Source organism: Manacus candei, unplaced genomic scaffold (assembly GCF_025592945.1).
Source record: "Manacus candei isolate 608988 ecotype Guabito, Panama unplaced genomic scaffold, ASM2559294v1 h1tg000071l, whole genome shotgun sequence".
Taxonomy (NCBI): Eukaryota; Metazoa; Chordata; class Aves; order Passeriformes; family Pipridae; genus Manacus; species Manacus candei.
Window position 1 is genome coordinate 9,993,964 of NW_026138119.1, and position 22,215 is coordinate 10,016,178.

Below are 22,215 nucleotides of genomic sequence, written 5' to 3' on the forward strand. Positions count from 1 at the left end.
GCAGCTCACACTGACATCAGAGAGCTCAGGGAAGGAGGCAGCTTTGAGGAGTGCCTTCAGTGCTCTGGTTGGATGACAAATCCCTTCAAGGCAACAGCACCTAGAGCTTGTGCTGAGCAGGAGTTTACATAAAGCAGGAATCAGCTTGGATATCCAGCCAAGTGCAGCTACTGGCAACGACAGATGTGAGACAGGCAGAGCAAGCACCAGGGGATGTCTGAACAGGGTCCAAATCCCACCAACTGCTCCAGCCCTGGGGACAGAGCACTGGAGATTTCTTCCCAGCACTTGACAATACCTGGAGTGACTCCTGCTGGGGTGAGGAACTGGAAACCATGCACATTTCTTTGATATAGCAAAGAAAAGTTGGGCTCTTACTTGCTGACAACTTTCTCATTTAGGACCCAAGACAAAGAACCACAGAGACATTTCAATCCAGCAAAACAACTTTATTTCACAGGGCAAATACAGCCAAGTGGTGATTCCAGAGTTGCCCAGAAGTGTCAGCTCCATGATCCATCAGTAAATGTTCTGCCGGTGACTCGAGGATGCAGCTCCGTGGCCACCCCTCACAATCATTTCTTAGGTTTAGATTTCAAGTGAAAATACATTCAGATTTGCTCCTGTCAGAGCACTGCTCACGAGTACGTGGCTGGCAGTCACTGAGGAGTTAATTACAGAGTTACCTGATTGGTATGAAAAGAAAGCAACGCTTCGACCCACGAACCCCTCCCTTCTGCAGTGCTGCTGCTCCGCCGGCACACGGAGGGGACACACCCCGGCCTTCCTGGGGCCTCCGCAGGAAAAACAGCGACTAAAACACAGCAGCAAAAACCAAGGCAGCTTTGAACTGCCCCTCTGCCCCCCCTGCCAGCCTCAGGGATCAATAACCTGCTCCTGGCACCCGTAGGAAGGAGATGCCCAGGGCAGAGCTCCAAAGGGATCCGGGCACAGCACGGGCTGTGCTTTGTGCCAGCAGCTGAGCCCGGCCCTGGCTGGGGAAGGCTGAGCTCTTGTTTCGTTTCATGTAGGCGTTGTTTTGGTTTTGTGAAGTATTAAATAAATAAATACAGCTGCTGTAGGCTGGGGTGCAGCTCTGAGCCTCCCGTGCTCTATCCCGGCTCCCCCGTGCTGCTCGCCTGGCCCTCCGTGCTGGGCACAGTCCTGCGCTTCCTCAGCTGCACGTCTTCATCCTGAGGGAAAAGAGGGAAAGAAAGCACAAATTAACCCTTCAGCATCCTCTCTGAGCCAGATAAAATCCGTCCTCTTCCCCTCCACCAGCTCAGATAAACCCAGCAAACAAAACCATCATTCCAGCTCCTCACTCGGAACACTGGAGCCTTTTTACACCCTCACGTGGGCACTTTCCCAAACCATCCATGTGCTGCCACTGAGAAGCTGTTTGTGCCCAGCAGGACAGGCAGCTTCACCTTTCAAACCCTCTGGCCACAGTCAGAGCAGCAGGGATGTGGCCTGGCTGAGCTCTGCTGCTCGGGCTGGGGGTCACACCTGATCTCACAGTGCAGGTTTGCCTTGGGATGGACCTGCTGTCCCACAGAATCAAACCACAGTGGCTGGAAGGGACCCCTGGAGGGTACAATCCACCTGTCTGCTCTAAGCAGGGCTCACTCTGGTGCTGCCAGGGTTCTTCAGGGCATCAATTTGCTTTTCATGCATCTACAAGGATGGGTTTTCCACCTTCTCCCTGCACAGTCCTTGGTGGATCTCAGCTGTGTGTACAGGGCAGGATTTCCCAAAGCCAGGGAGGGTTTCTTTTAGCACAGGTTGTGCCTGTCACCTCTTGGCTTTGTGCTGGGCATCTCTTCTTCTTCCATGACCTCCTCCATACCCACCCTCAGGCAGCTCCAGACAGCTGGCAGATCCTCCCTCAGCTCCTCTCTCCCAGCTGCAGGAAGCAGCTCCCTCAGCCTCTCCAGCCCTGACTCACCTCAAGAGCAAACCCACAGAGCTGCAGGGCCAGGATTTAACTGTGGGCAGGTTTTGCCACAGGCAGCACCACTGTGGCACCACTGGCCCGAGCAGGGTGAGCATGTGCCACTCAGTGTCTGTACTAACAACAAGCAAACTCATTTCTGCACAGTCCTGCCAGCCAGTCCCTCCCAGGTGCTTCTCTCAGCATCCTTCCCAACACCTCCACCTCACACTGTTCACCCAGGGCTCAGCAATGACCAGGCACTCCCTGTTTCCAGGGCAGTTCGTACCGAGTCAGAGTCTTCTTCAGCCTGGTTGCTTATGAAATCCAGATAATCATCCTTCTGGTTGTCCAGGATTTCTTCCTCGTACTCAGTCTGGTAGTCTGACTCGTCTAAAGAGAGAGGAGAGAAAAAGAACTGGGTTTAACTGGCAGGCAGAGAAAACTGGGAGAGGAACCCTTGCCTCCCCTGAGCCCCGGGGCAGGTGAGTGCCAGAAAACTGGCAGCTCAGTGAACTGGGACTGCTCAAACACAGAGCTCAGCTCTCCAGCCACAAAAATAAACCATGTCCTCTGTGTGAATTGGTGTCCCAGAGCCCCCCAGAATCCAAGGGACCCCCAGCAAAAGCAGCACCTGGTCCATGTCATTCTGGTGGGCACTGGTTGTGGGACACAAGGGCAGTGGGGAGGTGCTCCCTGCTGAGTGCCCCTCACAGCTCAGCTGCTGTGTCCCACCCCTCAGTCCAGCCAGACCTGGCAACACCTTCAGAAGCCTTTGAGCTGCCAGTCCAAGCTCCCCTGGACACACACACTGGCTGCAAGCAGGGGTCCCAGGCACAGGGGGAGCAGAATAATTACGTGCTGCAGAATTCCTGGGGCAGAATAATTACGTGTCTGTCACAGTCACAATTTCACAATCCCACAGGGGACAGTAACATTTACACTCCCTTCCTCCAGCAGATTCACATAACTTAGGGAAGCTCAGGAGCTGTGCACAGCAGCAGGACACACCACCAAGCCACTTCCAAGGAAGGAGACACATCAGGGCAGAGCCAATGCCTCTCCCAGCACCTGGAGATCACCAGGAGGGTCTGTAAAACAGGCAGCAGGAGCAGTACCCCACAAGGGCATGGAGTGACAGGACAAGGGAGAATGGCCTTAAGATGAAGGAGGGCAGGGTTAGATGGGATATTGGGGAGAAATTCTTCCCTGTGGGGGTGGGGAGGCCCTGGCACAGGTTGCCCAGAGAAGCTGTGGCTGCCCCATCCCTGGAAGTGTCCAAGGTCAGGTTGGAGCAACCTGTGCTAGTGGAAGGTGTCCCTGCCCCTGGCAGGGGGTGGGAGTGAGATGAGCTTTAAGGTCCCTCCCAGCCCAAACCAGGCTGTGGTTCTGTGACTCTCCCTGCTGGCAGGGCTGACTCCCCACAGCAACTCAACACTCAGTGAACGTGCTGGGCTGGGGCCCATCGGTGGCTCCAGGTTCACCCCCCAGCACACCAGCAGCCCCTGCAGAGCCTGTCCCACCACAGGTGACACCAGGAGACATGTGGGCAGCAGGGTAGAACCCCTGGCAGGCAGCACCTTCCTCCTCTGGCCACCAGTTCTTCAGAATGCAAGTCAAGGCATGGAAATGCCATTTTAAGGTTAGCACTGAAATCACTGTGTGACACCAGTGCTTCCACCCCTTTCCTCAGTTAATTCCAGTGTGCTCTGAGCTGCTGAAGCAATACCTGGGTTTCGGCCCACTGGTGAGGAAAGTGGCTCATGTTTAAACTGGATCCTTGATTAAGTTTTTCTCCAGGGAGCTGTCAATAGCATCTGCTCCACGCTGAAGACAACAGCACAGTCTGTTCCACAGCCTTTTCTCCCAACATGGTAACTACAACCAACTGCTAGAACATTGGGATTAAAGGCATTTGGTCTTTTGTATTTTATTTTTAATGCTTTTTTTACTGTGGATCAGAGAATCTTTGTTAGTTTCTGTGAAAACCACTAATGATAATCTTTGATAAAACACCCCAGAGAAACTGGTGTGAACAGCAACAGACACAACAAACAAGAGTTTGGAGTTGACGCCTCCGATAAATCCGACTGCCATCAAAACCAGACTCCTTGATTTCCCCAGCACTACTCAGCATTTAACGGGTTTTTCTACAGATATGAAATCCAAGAGAGGGGTGTCCCTTCTCACATCCTTCACAAAGCACCTCTGGGTGCTGGAGGTGGCCCTGCTGTCCCCAGACATCACCTTCCATGGCCCTGCTTGAGGCTGAGGCTCACAGTGACCACTCCTGGGCACTACAAAAACTCCCAGAAGCATCAAGCAGGACTGAGGCCTTGCTGCTCTGCTCAACTCACCAACACCCAAACAGCTCAAAATCGAGCCAGCCAAGAGGAGGTTCCACCATGGAAAGGTACCTGAGCCTGCCCTGAGCAGGGGGAGCATATTCCCTGCAGGAAGGGCACGTTTCCACACCCAGAGAGCTGCTTTGTGCTTCTGTAGCTGGTGGCATTTCTTTTATATGGGCCTAATTTCTGCAGGCAACCCCCAACCTGAAGGCAAACGGGGCTGTGTGGCTGGAGGGGCTCTGTAAACCCTGGATGTAAATCAGGAACCTGGGAGCTCAGCACAGCCTCAGGGGCACTAGTGCCTGATAATTGTGTCCCTGCAGAGGTTTTGGGATGTCTCCTGCTTCAACCTTATTGCAAACCCAGGCATTTGACACCACTATTAACACTTCTCTTTCATAAATCCTTTTCTCCAAACGCCCATTGCTACAAGTGCTTGATGTCCTTCAGCCAACCCTGGGCCTCAGCAACCCCTCCCAGGTGGGAATGTGACCAGGGATGTGACAGAGCCACCCTTGGGATGGCACCTGTGCTCCCCTGGCCACAGCCAGGGCTGTGAGAAACACAATTAGAGCTGAGCAGAGGGACGATCCCAGCTGGGGGAGCGTGTGGATGGAGAACAGGAACAGGGGCACAAACACTGCAGTGGCTCAGCTGTGAAAGGAGCTTCTGTTGTGCTTACAGACAGCTGTGCCCTGGCTGTTGGGTACTTGGGTCCCTCTGCTCAGGGGAGGGACAGCCTGAGGGACAGGCTCCCCTTTTTAATTTTTAGATGGTTTTAGTTATTGCTCTCAGTTTGTTCAAGAGTGGAGATGAAACTCCACTGCCCTTTTCCCCCAAAGACAACACCCCTGCCCCTCCAGGCCTCTCACCCTCTGTGCTGACCCTGCCCTGTCCATCAGAACATGAGCCTTTCTCTTTGATTTCTTTAGAACAAATTATTGACACAATTCCTCCACCCAGCCTAACACCTGCAGTGTGCTGTCAGAAAAGGCAGAGCCTGTGGTCTGAGACTGCCCTCAGGAAGGGATTCCCAAGGGGAACAAAGCTTTCCCCTGCTCTGACAGTGCAGTTTCACAGCCTCCCCGTCCCCTCACCCACGGGGGCCACAAACTGTCAGACCACCTTCCCCACCACCCCTGAGCAGACCAAAGGCCGACCAGCACACACAGGGAGCCACCTGACAGCCACCAGGCCACTGCCAGGGAGGTGTCACCCTCCATCTGCTTCCCCCGTGGCTCCAGGGACCTCTTGAGCAAAGCAATGCCATCCTGGAGGCACTGTGTGCTCAGGGGAATGTCACTACAGCCTCTGCCACCCAAAATCGTGAGTCACCCACAGTGTGACACAAAGGATCCTTCATGACACAGTGCCCACAGGAACGACTCTCCTGCCGCCCTCTCCCTCCTCTGGGCTCTCCACAGCCAACTGATTTCAGCATCCACGAGGAACATGTGGCACCTGCCCATCCCACCCTGTCCCTGGCAGCCCCTGCACAGCCCCTCCCCAGCCCAAAATGTGCCCCATCTGCTTTCTGAGACACATCCCTTTGCTCCCCTGGTGTCCATGGCCTCTCCCAGCAGAAAGCAGGATGTCCTAATGTGGGGAATAATCAGGAACTATCTAAAGCAGGAGGATCTGTCCCAGTGCACTGGTTAAATCTTAGCAGGTCTCAGTGCCTGAGCCTTAAATAACCACATTCCATGATCTCTTCACTCTTATTCACAATGTCTGCTTCAACCACATTTGATTAATATTTTCTTCATAAGGCATATGATTGTAATTAGCATTTCAAATTACCACAGGGACATCTCTACAAACAGTCACAGATGGGAGCACTGCTAACTTTAGCTTTCCCTCTGCAGGAATGAGAATCAGGAGGAGGGGAAGAGACTGTTCAGAAAGAGCTCCAGCCCTGGTGACACACTCAGGGGTTTCAGGCCTGCAAAGCTCTGCTCCTTTTGGTTACAGGAGCTCCAGTTATGGCATAAACACGGAGCTGCTCTGCAGGGCAGGGCTGTCACAGGGCACTGTCTGGTGCAGGAGCTGCTACCTGCTCCTCATTAGTTCACTGGTGCTCCCAGAACAGGAGCACACAAAAAGCAATGGAGCCAGTGAGTCACTCCTGATCCTACTCACGACAGCAAGGAAAACATCCTTTGGGAAGAGCTTTAACCCAGGCAGAGCTTTAACCCAGGCAGAGCTTTAACTCAGGCAGAGCTTTAACCCAGGTAAAGCTTTAACCCAAGCAGAGCTTTAACCCAGGCAGAGCTTTAACCCAGGCAGAGCTTTAACTCAGCCTTCCTCCCACCTCCAGAGGGCACAGACCGAAGGGCGAAGCCACAGCAAGGACAGGCCCAGCCCAAGGGGGACATAAACCCATCTCTGCATGAGTTGCTACACGTTATTTCACTCAGATGAGACCTGAGCAGGGATTACTCCCACCAGGAAACCAGGCTGGAGCACACCAGTAATGGGATGACAGCTGATATCTTCCCATGGAAGGACATCTCACTGCTGGCTCCTCCCAGGGGAGGCAGTGGGAGGGGGACAGGGAGGGTCTGGCCTGGGCACAGCTGCAGGAGGGGCTCTGAGGGAAGCAGGGCCAGCCCACCACGGCCAGCAGTGCCCAGCAGGGCCAGCCCACCATGGCCAGCAGTGCCCAGCAGACACTGGCACTGGCAGCCAGCCCTGAGCTGTCCCAGCTCAGAGCATGAGCAGGTGAAAGCAGTCAGGAGGCACAGGAGGAGTCAGCAGCCGTCCATCCCTCCTCCCTGCCCTTCCCAACACTTCCACAGCACCAGCAGATCCCCCCACTCACCATCTGCCACAGGGGCCTTCACGGGCTCGATCCGGGACACGATCTCTGCCAGGTCTGTGAAGGAGGTGGTGGGACAGGTCAGGTTCTGAAACACGCACAGAAGTTTTGGGTGTGTTAACAAAGACACACAGCAAAATCCAAACAAGTCAGGACTGTATAAAAATGATATTGAACAGACAAAGCCCCAGACACATAAATTCTCCACAACTGCCCCCTCAAAAACCATTACTCATCAGTGAGAAATCCTCAGAGCAGCTCTCCTGATGCAGGTCTGGTGGCAGAGATGGGATTCCCAAGTGCCAACGACGCTCTAATGGCTCCTATTCCACCCATGCAACCAGAGGCCTCATTAAAAATTTAGCAAACTGTAGAAAAGACCCCAGAGACAAGAACCAGAGGGTCTGGGCCCAGGACAGATGATGTTCACGTCACTTGTTTGTCCTCCATCACTGTCACTTTATAAGGATTGTCTGGGCCAAGTGCATCCCCCAGGGAGGTTTTGCTCTCCCTTGGGAGAAGGAGCCCCAGTGCCCAGGTGGGACACACACATGGTCCAACCCTCAGCTGGAGTGGTGCCACGAAGGCTGCAGGGACAGCTGGGCACTGGGGTCACCAGGACCCCCCTGGGGACCCCATAAGCCACAGAGCTGGAGGTGCTGCAGCAAGAGCCTGAGGTACATGCAGAGAGACACATTTCCCACTGTAATTCCTCTTTCCAATAAACCCTTTCTGTTTTCACTCTGTCTCACCCAAGCAGTGGGCAGAGCGTTCTCTATTTTGAGAAGTCCCTGCTCCAGTCTCTCCTCTGAGAGGAACTTTGGAATTTAAGAACTGTTTTGCTTTTCCTGTGTGCCATGAGTGGCCCCACCTGCTCCTCAGGACCAGGCACAAGGTCACCAGTGGACACCTGAACACCTCTCCCCTTTCTTTAAACCCAGTGATTATAATAAGTACATCAGCCCCTACCCCAGAGGAAAGGGATGGGGAAGAGCTGGCAGAGGGAACGTTACTGGCACTGGGAATTGCTGTGGCTGTCATCCTTCCAAACACCCAGACCTGCCCACGTGCTTCCAGGAAGGGCAGTTTTCTAACACAGGGTTTTATGAACAATTCTTGGCTCTTCTGGCAAGGGCATGAATCCTATGAATCATACAACCCCTGTGGGGTCACAGCAGCAGCCCATTACTGCTGCAGCAGAGCTCTCTCAGTTGACCTTTCATCTGTGACTGACTTTTGATGTAATTTAGAGCAGCTCCAGCAGCTCCAGCAGCTCCTGTGTGGATCCAGGACAAACAGCTGGTGGGCAACGGTGGGCAGAGAAAAGCCCACAGGGAATGAAAAGGTACCTGCATGAAATGGAACAGCAGCAGCTTAGGACACACTTCCAAACACAGAGAGGTTGGGGAGCTCAGTGTGACCGTTAAGGAGCCGCCAGGAAGGTGAGTCAGCCCAGGCTCATTTTGAACATCCAACCTGAATGGTCCCAGGGAAGCATTTGCAGAAGGCTCTTTCCCAGGACAGGGGAGAAAAGCTCCTACATCTTCAGTCTGTGCCCTATGACTAAATGATTCTGTGAGTGAGGGACAGGGGCACTCTCTGGCCACCACACAAACCCAGCGATGTCCAAGGCCATCCCTGGACTCTCAGATCCAAGGTGGTTGCACAGAGCACTTGGGCAGCGTGTCCCTGGGAGCAGGGGGCAGACAGGGACTGGCTCTGGATGGGACAAAAGTCCAGGGCACGTTAGGAACAGCTGAACAAAATCCTGTAGGAACATCACCAAAAGGTGCCTCAGTAAAACCAGCAGCAGCTCCTGAGGTGAGGACTGACAGGAATGAAGTGTGGCCAAACCCACGGGAGCATCTGTCCCTGTCACTGACCCACAGATGGTCCCAAGGTCGGCCTGTTAGAGGACACTTGGGGAGGCAGCTGCACCCAAACCTCAGCACTAGGACTGGAAAACCACTTGTGGGAACCAGGTGTCTTCCCACACTCGTCTGATGCTTTACAAACAGGAATGTAATTTTTAAGTGCTTCCTCTCACTACTTTTAAGGACAAACCCACTCTCCCATCAGATAGCACAAAGCAAATAAGTGTCTCAGATCCACCTGAAATCTAATCTACTCCCAAACTTTTCTGATATTTCTTTTTTTCCAAGGAGGAAAGTATGCTTTTTGGCTCAGTCTTTAGGAAATAAATTAGAGGAGAAAGACAGTTACTATTGTAGTCCACTGGATTATATTTAGCTTTGACTATGAATAACACCTCAGTAGACAAAACTTCCCCAAGGAGATCCAATTAATGGCACTGCAATATTCTGTGCTGGGGAAGAGTAAGGGCTGCTCAAAGTGAGGTTTATATAAGGTTCCTGTTGTTTATGTCTTCAGTATTTGCATTTTGGAGACAAGATAAACAGGGGCTGAATGATCAAAGCAAAGGAGAAGTATCTAAGTGATTAAATATCTGGATTTTTAACTAAAAATTCGATGCTCACGACACGGAAACAAGACGATAAGAAATGGCACTTGGCTCTCAGATGTTGAACACTCCAGAAATAGATGAAGAGCTAAAACACATAAAGCATCAAAACCTTTGCTAATCAAAGGCAAGTTAAAAATATCAGCTGTTATCCCTGGAAGATAACAGAGCTAAAGGACTTAAGTGACTCTAATGGACTAAGAAAAGCAAGACAAACACCCCAGTGGGAGCTGCAATACCTGTTACTTTGTAGAAATAAATCTACCGGAATAAAAGTCAGATGAAAAAAAGTCTTGGTTTTTACTGGACTTTGAGGACAAGCAGATGATCCCTCAGGTCCCTGGACTGGAGTCCCAGCTCCTGCCCCATGACCCAGGGGGTTTGTGAGTCACTCTCCTGCCCTGTTATTTCCATACTCATCTTCTCAGCACTTTCTGCCTCATTATCAAGTGCAGTGACAGGCTGTGTCTGCACCCAGGAGGTGACATATCTGATCTCCAGGGTAGTGAAGTGCCACAAAAACCAGGGTAGATGTGCTAAATGTTCAACCTGCTGCTGCCTGCACAGCTCTGACACCACGGTTCAGCTGAAATATTCCCCTCAATTACTGTATCCCATCTAAAGGGCAATTTTAAAAGCAGTCTTCTTTTCAAGAAGCGTTTGTTACAGCAATGAATATGTTTGAGCTTGTTACTAATTGTGATAAAAGTGAGGCTGAAGTAGGACACAGCTATTTCTGAGACACACACAATTTTCCCTGCCTTGACTTCTCCTTAATTAACACACAAACCCAACACCAGCCCATCCCATCTGATCATGAGGTGTCAGAGGCAGATTGGGGCCCATCTCCTGCAGCTCACATGAATGCACCTCCTCACCCAGGTTATCTTCTGTCCTGGTTTGGGAATGGTATTCATCTTCCCAGCAAGAAATGACAAGCTGAGGAGTTTTGGGGCTCCTCAGGCTACGTGGATCACCGGATACATTCCCCAAACTGTCCCTGGGTGCTCCTCCCAGAGCTGCTCACCCTGCCAGGCAGCTCGGGCAGGATTCATCTGATGCTGGGGAGTCACCAGTGCTCACCCCTCACAGGACCAGAGCTGAGGGCACCTTTCATCTGCTCCCAGCATTTCCATTTCCATTCCCTCAGTGACTCACAGCCCCAGCTCTCCCCTCTGCTGGCACACGGGCTCTGAGGGCACCACTGTGGGCATCAGCCCCCCCCAGCTCTGGGCCCATGTCCACCCCTGCCCTTCCTCTCACACCTCCCTCCGAGCCAAAGTGCTCTACCACCCACCTCTGGAGAGCTGCAAATCCTCTCTGTCACTGTTCACCTCAGCTGACTTTTCCCAGAGAGGCTCCCTACAGTTATGATTCATTTGGGCCATCACTTAAAATATTACTGCTCGCTTCCCTCTCTCTCTCTAAAAGACAATAAAGAAGAATTACTGGGTAAAACATGAAGTCTTTGTAGCACTTGGGTTTCAAATCAGAGGGATTCAAAGGAGGGGAAGGATAGTGAGCCCATATATTATAATATTCTACCCGATTCCTCAAAAACGTGATAACTGTTTCTTAAAAGCAACTGGAACTTCCCCAGCCCAGTCAGGCTGCAATGAACCAACTCCAGAGGCTGAGCTCAGCCCTTAAGCATTAAACCAAGAGATTTTTATCTACTTGTGAACAGATATCTATAACCACACAGCAACACCACACAGCCTGTGGATTTACCATCACCAGGAATTTACAGTAACTGCTTGGAAGAGTCGGACTGGGCAGGACAAGGTGTGTGACACCCGGGACCTCCACAGCTCCACAGACCTCCTGGAGCCTCAGTGAAGGCTCCACAAAATGCCTTTGGAGCAGAGCAGTGAGGAAGAAAAGCAACAAATCAAGAAAGCTGCATCCCTGCAGGGATTTTAACTCTTGGCTAAAAACACATCTCCAGCGAGGGTTTAAATCAAGTCTTCTGAAAGCACCTGAGAATTATTTGAGTCACATCCTGAAAGCCAGCAGTGGCTGAGATCAATGCCAGCCATCCTGATTCACATCCTCTGGGAGAGAGACACATCCCTGGCACACAAGTTTTTAGTAGCAAGAACAATATCCAGGTACCACCTCAAGCTTGTGGCACAAGAATAAATGAAAAATAACTCTCAAAAGGTTACTTGTGGCTGCCCAGTGTGGCTCAGGGAGGGAGTCCAGATGCACATGGGTACCAGTGTGGCCCTCACCTGAGCCCACAGGCCATCTCCTGGGAGCTGCAGGGCACAGGCACAGCCTCTGCCCCAGGAGCAGCTCAGCCAGCAGCTCTTGGTGCCCTCACAGCTGCTGATGGACAGGGGGAAGGAGAAGGGAATGGTGGGCATTGAAACACAGAAACCTCAGTTATGTGCCTTGGAAAATGCAGGTTCCTGGTGAAATCCTGCCTTCCCCCACAGAACCATGGAATACCCTGAGCTGGAAGGGACCCACGAGGGTCACTGAGGATGCCCTTCAAGGACATGTATGACCAATTCCAGGTTACAAACATGATATCAAGGACCTGTTAGAACAAGACAGCAACAGGAGAGCTGCCCTCCAGAGCACTGCAGCACCTCTGGGGCTTTCAGAGCCCCCACCTGAGGACATGGATGGGTCTCTGCATGGGCACACTTCAGGAATCAGGATGGACAGGCAGTGTCAGGGCTCAGGCTCTGGCAGAACACACCTTGGCCAAACTGGTACTGATGGTCAGAGAAGTGCAGGACCTTGTTCAGCCAGGGTGTGATTCAAGGAAAGACATTTCTGAAGAACTGACCCCACCCCTGCTTGCCCAAAATACAGCTTTCACTGATAGCTGTGAGCTCACAGAGAGGACTCAGGGCAGTCACCATTCCCTCTCCCAGCCCTGAGCAGTTCCTTGCAGGACTAGTGAAGAACAGTCAAGCAGCTCTTGCAGAATAGTGCCTTTCACTGAGCACTTACATCAGTTTTGGACTTGCAGATCTCTTGCCTGTCCTTTAGCATCTTGTCAAGGACTCCACTCCTGCACCAGACATTAAATACAGTTTTCCCATGCTGATATCCCACTTCCTGGAAAAAAGAAAGAGTCAACAGAGAAAAAGTAATTAATAACTAAAAAAAAAAAAATCTATATATGTTATCATGTGCAAATAGCAGGGAATCCAGAGCTCTAGCCCAAAGCCAGGATGACTTCTGCTGCCTTCCAGCCTCAGCTACATAAACTCTCCAGCCTAAAACTGGGGGAATAATGAAGGAAACAAGGTTCTATTTTAAGTCCAAACACCAACTTCAGTATCCAGGGAAAAGTGCCACCTGATGCACTATTTTGACAGCACTGAATAATGCCACAGAAAGAGGAGTTTAGGATACTGAATATGCCCTTCCAGTCCTGGCTCTTTCTCTGGAAGAAGGTAACAACTCATATACATATGTCTTCTTTCCTCTTGGCTCAAGAAGAGCCAAGGAAAAAAAAATTTCTCTGCAAAGAAAAGCTCCCATAGAGCCCTGGTTCCAAAATCTCTTGAAATAAGTTAAGCCAGACAGTACTGAACATGCTGGAGCAGTTTGCTGGAGCAGAAAGGATGGCAGGTGGACACCACCAAACCCACACACTCCACGTTCCTCTCGTGTAAAAGTATAAAGTAATTTGTGCTTGGAACAATAACATGGCACTGCCATTAGCAGGGAAACAACTGGAAGAAATAGACCCAACACTGCAAGTTTTACTCTTTTTCTCAAAAAGCAGCAGAAATGGTGTTGAAAAATCAAATGGAAAGGACAGAGCAACAGCTTTTGGGAGCCCTGGATCCCAACTCCTGGCAGCAGCACTAACCCTTGTGTGGCAGCTCTGAGTGTGGGAAGCAGCCCTGGCTGAGCTGGTGTTGTCTCTCCTCTGGCTTTTGGATGAGGGTTCAAAGCATGAGTGGCACTCAGGGTGGAATTCACCTCCTGTAATCCATCCCAGTTTCCCAGCCCAGAGTGGGTGTGATTACTCAGGAGAAGAAGGACCTGACAGCTCTGGGTCAGCCTGGTCCAAAATAACCACGAGGAGCTGAGCTTGGGGCTGACACAGGAGAGGAGTTTGACAAGAAAAGGGGATTTAGTTCCTCGGAACTAAACCATGGTCCTATTTCTGTTTTCTGTAAAATCCAGGCACAAGGCTGAAATTAAAACTCCCCCTACTTCCCAGCCCATAAGGATGAAGGAATGTCTGGATTGCCCCTTCCTTTAAGGTCAGCACAGTTTAAAGTTCCCTTGTGGACAGAAGTTATTTAGCTCCAGGAGCCAGGAGGGTGCTGCCTCTCCATCCCTGCGGTGTCTGGTGCCAAGAACTGGCTCACAGACAGTGACATATTTGAGTTACTGCACTTTTTCAAGTTTTATTCCACTGACTACATTTGCCTGGTGTCTTTACATCTCTTTAACACCACCACATTAGACAGAACAGGGATGTGACAGCTCACAATGTGTTACTGTGATGAACTACCAGACCTGTCTGTCAGGGTTTTCAGATCAGCCAGGGCACTCCAGAGCAAAGAACATTATTTATCAGCAAAGTCTTAGAGCCATTGGCAGCCAGCAGTGTTTGCCCAGGAGCCAAGAGACATCAAATAGCCTAGAGAAAATATTTGTAGTGGGGAAATCAGCTGGTGGTTTGGAACAGCTGCTGTGTGTCCTAAGGACTCTCCCAAATGTGAGTCTGCAGGGCTAAACTGTGTTCCTGGGTTTGATCAGTGTTTATAAGCCAGAAAAATCAATCTGCAGCCTAAGGAACATCCCAGCTTCTCACTAAGCTATAAAGGAGACTGACTGAAAGAAGAAGTGGTGGGTTTCCTGCCTGGGAGAAGAGCAAAGCTCTGCAGATACACCTGGAGGTGGAAGATGCCTGCATGGTTAAAGCAGGTAAAGAATGGGAAGAGACAGTAAAATCCCTTCCACACAGAGCCAGAATCGCTGCTTCCACCTGGGCAGGGACATTTCTGCTGGGATTGTTGGATTCTGTCACCAAGACAATTCCCTGCACACCTGGAGTCAGCTCTGCCCACGCTGGGTTCTGACACTCAAACAAACACAACCCCATCCCTGGGGCAGCTGCACAACCTGGTGGCACCTTTTTCACACCAGTCACTGACATTGGTGCCATCTCCTGACCCTCTGTCGGGTGCAGAGGAATTGTGGATGATGTTTTATTAGCAGAAGTGTTGAAATGTTTAACAGAGCCGGGTATTTTCACACTTCCCCCAATCTCTGGGATTCATGACCTCCCCAAGAGGCTTCTGTGAATCCTTCACGCAACAACAAGGGGAGACAAACCCCACGAGCCCAGAACAGCTCAGAAAACCCCAAGCTCAGACACCCAAGAGCTTTTCCCCGAGCAGCTGAGCAGGAATTGCCACGGAACAGAGCGAGGCAACTGATCCCTTCACAGGCCATTACATAATCGAGATCCAAACTCAATTTGTGCCGCTAATCCAATCTCCCGGCCGGGATATCATTCCACAGCATTATTCGGTGTCAATTATTCACTCTGTGCCAACTACTCCCCCCAGCCCTGGCAGTAATTAGCAGCAGGAGCCCGGGCAGGGGGCACTCACACAGATCTCGTCGAACTTGCCGAAGTCCAGGGTGCCGTAGCGGTCGATGGGGGGCCGGATGTACTCGCAGTAGTCGCTGTTCTTCACCATCTCCAGCTGCCTCACGCAGCACACGTAGGCCAGGCGCGTCTGGATCTCGGCCATGTTCAGCACCTGCACACCAGACACACCAGCCATGAGGAACTGAGGACCAGGGCCTGTGCACCAGACACACCAGCCATGAGGAACTGAGGACCAGGGCCTGTGCACCAGACACACCAGCCATGAGGAACTGAGGACTAGGGCCTGTGCACCAGACACACCAGCCATGAGGAACTGAGGACTAGGGCCTGTGCACCAGACACACCAGCCATGAGGAACTGAGGACCAGGGCCTGTGCTCCCAGCGGAGAACGGGCGGGTTATCACAGCCAGGCCTTCACACATCAGCACCGCCATCTGTTCCCGGGCAGTGTGGGCAGGCAGGCAGTGAGTCTCCATTATCAACAGCACGGAGAGAATTGCCTTCAGAATTGCTGCAGTTCAAGGTTGAACTGAGTCTTTCATTCCAGGGTACAGGGGCAGCTCGAGAGGGAGATCTGTGCTGGGGTGAGAGGGGCACAGTGATGCTTCAAGGCAGAAATCAGTGATGCCCCAGCCCTAGAAGTGTCCAAGGCCAGGCTGGATCAACCTGGGCTGGTGGAAGGTGTCCCTGCCCATGGCAGGGGGTGGAACAAGATGATCTTTAAGGTCCCTTCCAACCCAAACCATTCTGTGATTCCATGATTCTCTGACCCCTCCAGTGCCAGGGCAGAGGTTTTGCAGAATGGTTGAGGTGAACAGGGACGATCCAGTCCAATCCTCCTGCTCAGGCAGGAGCAGCTGGGGCAGGGTGTCCAAAACCATGTCCAGCTGAGTTTTGACTATCCCAAATTTCTCTGGTTGGCCAGTGTTTCACCACTACCAGTAAGAAGTGTTTTCTGGTGTTCAGAAGGAATCCCATATTTCTATGGATGCCATTTGGGCAGCTGGAATGTTTCACTGGGTTCTACTGAGAAGGGTCAGGGCCTTCCATTTTCCACCACCAAACACTCCCATTACACACTGGGAGCAGCAGGGTCACCTCTGCCAAGGCCCAGGGCACTGCACACCCACACCAGCTCCCACAGGGAGACCAAACCTTCTCAGGGAAGTGAGTTATCACAGAGGAAAACTTCAGATTGCAGAGCAGTACCCACAGTTTGCAGTATTTTCTCCAACTTTGGGAAGCACAAGCAAGTACTTTAGTTCTAGTTCCAACTGGGGAATGCAGTTGGGAGGGAAGAAGAGAAGACAGTATTCACTTGGGGGAAGCTGCTGAGCCAGGTAATTTAGGAAATGCAGAATAAGGCACAGAGTTGGCCTAACCACATGCAACAAGAGATACATAATAATGATAAAATCATGCTCTGCAGCCCCACATTTATCAGCTGTACTTAATTACTGCCTACTGCTAAAATAAGCAGTTCAGAGACACACAGGATAGAAACACTGGACTGGAGAAATTTACTACTTTTATCGATAAAATTAATAAATTCTCATTTTATCATAACTAATGCACCTCTAAGGACAGGGCTCTTTGCTCCAACAATTCTCCCAGCCCCTTCCCACACCACTGCCTTCCCTTTGGTGTCACTGCCCAGCTCTCCTCACCCACGAAGGAGAGCCCAAACCCAAAGAGATGACAGTCTGTCACCCTGAAGGAACAAGGGGAAGCTTCCACGGTACCTTGACTTTCTCAGCCAGTGGGTTCCACCTCTTCCAGAGCAGCCACCACCCCGACAGGCAGTCCCCGTAGTTGGTCAGGTCGGTCTCGTCGCGGCTGCCCACGTCGATGGCGATCACCACCTTGGCCCCCATGGACCTGGCGACGTCGGCTGGGGGCACAGGGGGGGTCAGACACAGAGCTGTGCCCTCGTGGACATGGGTGTATAGCTGGGTATGGCCATGGCTCCAGAACAGAACCTGAGGGGTGTCAGAGCCAGCCCTGCTGCTGCTGAGGGCACTTGGGGTGTTCAGCTGGAGAAGAGGAGACTCAGGGGAGAGCTCAGTGCAGTTCCAGCTTCCTGGGGAGGGGCAGAGGAGGGGCAGGGACTGAGCTCTGCTCTGGGGGGACCAGGGACAGCACCCAGGGAATGGCTGGAGCTGTGTCAGGGCAGGGTCAGGTTGGATCTCAGGAAAAGGTTCTTCCCCCAGAGGGGGGTTGGGCACTGCCCAGGCTCCCCAGGGCAGTGGGCACAGCCCCAAGGCTGCCAGAGCTCCAGGAGGGTTTGGATGATCCTCTGGGGCACAGGGGGTGACCCCTGTGGATGGGCCTTTGCAGGGCCAGGAGCTGGACTCGCTGATCCTTGTGGGTCCCTTCCCACTCAGTATATTCTGTCATATATATGTATATATGTATGTATGTAAATGGCACAAATATATAACCTGAGGAGGTGTCAGAGCCACTGCTGCCAGTCCTGTTGCTGCTCTTATATAAATATATCTAGATATATATGTATATGGCTCGAGTATATAACCTGATATTGCACCTACCACAAATGTCTCTGAACAGCCTGAGATAGAAGTGGTGGAGTCCCCATCCCTGGGGGGATCTAAAAGACTTGTGGATGTGGCACTTGGGGACAAGGGTTAGTGGTGGCCTTGGCAGTGCTGGGGCAACAGCTGGACTCGATGATCTTGGAGGGCTTTTCCAACCTAAATGACTCTGTGCTTCCATATAAACGTGTTGGGCTCAATGATCCTGATGGGTCCCTTCCAACTCAACATATTCTGTGATTCTGTGACTTGCAGCAACTCTGCTGAGACCATTCCTGCTCAGGGAGATTCCCAACCCACCTGCTCCTTTTTATGGGAGCGATCCCAGCATTCTGACCAGGCCCCTACATGACCTTAGGGTGAGTTCCCATTGCTGAACTGCTGCTGAAATCCTTCACAGGGTATGTTCTGGTCTGGATTAGTGGCCCTGCTGTCACCAGAATCCATGTGAAGCAGCAGCCAAACTGTACAGAGGGAGCAGGAGACAGGAGGTGGGACACACAGCACAAGTCCAGTTACACCACATTAAGGTATAATGGGAAAGAGCTCATTAAACCCTCACTAATTCTACCTCATTCTACTCATTCTCACGAGAACAAAAGGCCTGGGGGACCTGCAGAGAGAGCAAGTGGCAGTGGCCTTACAGAGGGGAGTGAGCAGGGCCAGGTCAGCCCTCAGAGAGAGGGTGACAAAGGGAGGGAGCAGCACAGGGACCTGCCAGCCAGGAGGGGCTGGGAGGATGCCAGTCTGAGAAAGGCTGTGGCATCCAGGAGAAAGGTTCACATTTCAAAGTGGGAGAGAAATGAGGCAACACTTCCTACTCCAAGGTCAGTAAAAAGACTAGTTGTAGTCATTGGATACGGGCGAGGATTTAGGGAAGTGCTGAGGGAGGGAAGAGAAGGACATGAACCTCACAGAATGAATTTATATTTCTTCCACACCCCCAGAGTCCAAGATAGTTGCAGTTTCCAGAATAGTTCTGCGTAGGAAAACTACAGCTTTGAAGAGCCAATTTAGATGCTTTATTTAGACACTTCTTTAAACCTGATCTGTTCTGCAACTTGGATTTATATTCCTGGGCTCGTTCAGTCTGTTGTGTGCCTTCCCCCAGTGTCACCTGGGTGTTTGCTCTTTGCCCTCTCCAGCTGTGGAGGTGGAAAAGCTGCTTTGGTTTGCAGTTCACACCTCTGCTTACAGACACAAACAGAATGGCAGATGCTGATTTGGGGGATCTACTTTGTGTCACTTCCACTTCTGTTTTTTCAGGCAAATATAGCCCTGATGGAAAAATATAGCCTGGGTTTGTCTGGGAGTCTCTGACTGAGATTCCTCCCCCTTTATCTGTGCACAGGCACAGTCACAAACTGCAGTGACACCATGTAGCTCTGCTGCCTTAGCCACCTTTCTGAGCCACCCACCCCTCAGTGCTGCCTGACTGTGATGACAACCTGACACAAAACACATCCCAAACACACACCAGGGGATTCACACCCTGGGATCCTTTTTGGGTTCAGGCCTCAGAACGCCCCACACTGCACATCCCTCCTGTGATCACCCCGTGATTCCCCCACTGCCACGTGCTCTGGGTGACACCTGAACAACAATGCTGCTGCCTTCTCAGGATTATTTCTTAATTAACTGATATTTTTTGAAGAGAAACTCCAAGATAGACTACGTGTTTGTGGTTTGATTCTCTTCTTTCAGCAAGCACAAAAATAATTCAAAATGAGCTGGGAATTGTCTGTTCAGAATATGGCTGCTAGGAAATACTTCATAACAAAAAATAAGTGTTAATAAAGCCACAATAAAGGAAACACCCAGGAAACTGAGAACAAGGACTGCAGGTTATGGAGCATGACGTTAAAGGTCTGTGAGATTTCTCCATATTTGGGGGTCTCAAACCACCACATTTCCTTTTTGGGGGAAAATATGGAGGAAAAAAGGGTCCAAGGTTTGCAAGCTGTTTGATGGGCTGTCCTGGGAACTTGTTCCCAGCTGAGCTGTGCTCCTACCTGGAAGGTTGTTGATGTAGCCTCCATCCATGAGGAGATGCCCATCCTTGGGGTCACACAGGGGGGGCATGTACCCCGAGAGGGACATGCTGGCACGGACATACCTCCACAGGGAGCCTGCAGGATGGGAGGGAGGGATGGAACCAGCATTAATGACCCAGCATGAGTCACTGCCACAGTGGGGAGAGGCTTGTGCACTCATTAAAATAATCAGGAGGCAGAGGCTTTCCTCAGAACACTGCGAGGAACTTATTAAAGCAGTTTATTATTTTCTATACCAAAATCCTGGCTAGGAAGAAACCAAGATTATGCAAACACACTATCAGGTAAAAGCCCCAGAACCCAGAGTTTCAAGCCCATGCCTCATATTTACTGCCTTCAAGATCTTAGCATATGCCTGACTGCAGGAATCATCTTCAGGGCTTTGTGGGGCTGAGGCTGATAAGGGCAGGGAAAGGCTCCTCCTGGGGACAAGGGGACACACAGAACAAGTGCAGCTAAAGCCATTAAGTTCTACAGAGATCCACAGACTTTTAGCAGGACCTGAACATGAAAAATACATGCTGTAAAAGCCCAAAAATTCTCTCTTCCCTCCTCTGTAACAAGCAAATGTTTTCTCTTGTGAAACCACTTCAAGTGCTTGGTGGGGATCACATCTCCTCTTGGACCACTTCTGTCAGTGCTGTAAGGAACTAAGTTATCATCCTTTAAGCTGGTAGAAAAAAAGTTTAATCAAGCAGAAATGGATTGGATCTGTTTCCTCTAAAACATTCTACTTTAAGGCTCTTAAACATTGATTCTTCTCTTAACATTTGCATCAGCTGAATTGGGAAGACACTGCATTTCCAAGGGGCCTTGTCTGAGAAGTGAATCTTTAAAATATCAAGAGTAAGTGAGCCTTGCAGTGTTGGCTCAGTGCTCAGTAATTAACTGCCTGGTGCTTCAAACAGCAACTCTTCCCAGCAAACTGGGAACTGATTTTTTCTTTTTCAAACAGATCACAGTTCTGTTTCTAATTATAACCCCAGCACTCCTACTGTTAGCACAGGTTAACACTGCCAGATTTGGGGTTTAGTACGAATAGTTTGAGTTGAGTTGAAAGTTCCACCTAAGAAAAATGCTGACTTTTTGTGTTACACCTCACAGACCAAACCAAGATGGGAAGTGACAGCAGCTGGCAACTTAATTCCTCTCCCTTCAGTGAATCCTGAAGATGACCATAAAGATTCTCCAGCTGATTTCTCTCCTTATATTAAACTTCCACAGGGACAAGCAGCTGGATGGAGAGACTTTCTTGACCTCAATTTGCTTAACCTGCTGTGGAATGGGAATACAAAGCCCCTAAAGGGAGTTAATCCTTTTTCTGCTTGTTTTAGCTGCCCTGGTTGCCCCTGATCAAAGCCCCATGTCCTTCAGGGGCTTCCTGCTCCTGAACAGCAGGAGTGGACAGTCCTACCCCAGCCAGCTCCAAGGACAGAACATCAGAGACGTGGCAGCAAAGGCTTCAGCTCCCCAAGGGAATATCTGGGGCACCTGGAGGCCTGTGCTGCCTTCAGTGAGTCTGAGTCACTGCCCTGTCACCCCAAATAGACAAAAGCCAAAGCCAGTGTCCCACAGGGATGTCACCAGGTCAGCAGCTCAGATATTTCTCCCTGCTCACTCACTGAAGTACATCAGTTTTCCTCCAGAGAAATAAGGACTGGCCACAGATGAGAACCTAAGCCAGCCTCTGCTTCAGGCACAGAAATCTGTTCTTGGGGAAAACAGCCTTTTTTTTTTTGTAATGTGGAATTTGAATCTTAAAAGGTTTTGATTGCATTAAGTCTGATTTGTGGCTAAAACACCTGCACTTCAAGGGATGATCTAAGGAAACAGAATGGTGCCAATGGGCCCATTTTCTCCCCAAACAGTGAATTCAGCATCTTGTTTAATGCCTTCCCCACAGCTCTCTTCCTTGTTACCTGTGTACAACCCCAGTTTGGAGCTCAGCAAATAACAGAGAAGGGAAAAACAAAAGGAAAGACAGATTTAAAGGTGAGGAAAATTCCAGGCATAAGGAGTGACCCTGAAGCCTCACATCACAATTTAAGACCTGGAGAGGGTCAACTGCATACTCACCATCCCTGTGGACCCTCATGGCTGAGGCAGTGATGTCAGTGGTGATGGTGAAGTAAGGAATCCACAGATCCTGCAACACAGGAGGTCCCAATTTTAGTAAAGCTGAAACCTTGCACTTACCTACCCCCCCTGCCTGACACAAACCAAAGCAACAACCTCTGGATCTTACCAGACAGAGCTGCAAACACCTGCATGGATGGAGGAACACCCCTCAGCCCTGTGTCTGAGTTCACACATTTGTTTCTTATGCAGACATTTCATTCAGAACCAAGGCAGATAAAAATCCTTATTTCCCTTTTTTCTTTTAGTAGAAGAAGCCCTTGTTCCAGCAGACTGTCCAGCACAGAGA

At 50.8% G+C, this 22,215-nt stretch overlaps 1 protein-coding gene across 2 annotated transcripts in view; it reads right to left on the minus strand.

Moving 5' to 3' along the window:
- Positions 1-434: 434 nt before the first annotated feature.
- The window catches only part of PNPLA7 (patatin like phospholipase domain containing 7), a 133,189-nt gene continuing 111,408 nt past the window's right edge, over positions 435-22,215 (minus strand). For both annotated transcript variants that reach the window (XM_051807885.1, XM_051807883.1), the window contains exons 29-36: positions 21,867-21,936; positions 19,749-19,865; positions 16,927-17,075; positions 15,182-15,334; positions 12,549-12,656; positions 7,103-7,187; positions 2,223-2,326; positions 435-1,193 (exon numbers count right to left, since the gene is read on the minus strand). In XM_051807885.1, the coding sequence (XP_051663845.1) occupies positions 1,113-1,193; positions 2,223-2,326; positions 7,103-7,187; positions 12,549-12,656; positions 15,182-15,334; positions 16,927-17,075; positions 19,749-19,865; positions 21,867-21,936 (867 nt within the window). In that variant the 3' untranslated portion in view covers positions 435-1,112. The remainder of the gene's footprint in view (positions 1,194-2,222; positions 2,327-7,102; positions 7,188-12,548; positions 12,657-15,181; positions 15,335-16,926; positions 17,076-19,748; positions 19,866-21,866; positions 21,937-22,215) is intronic.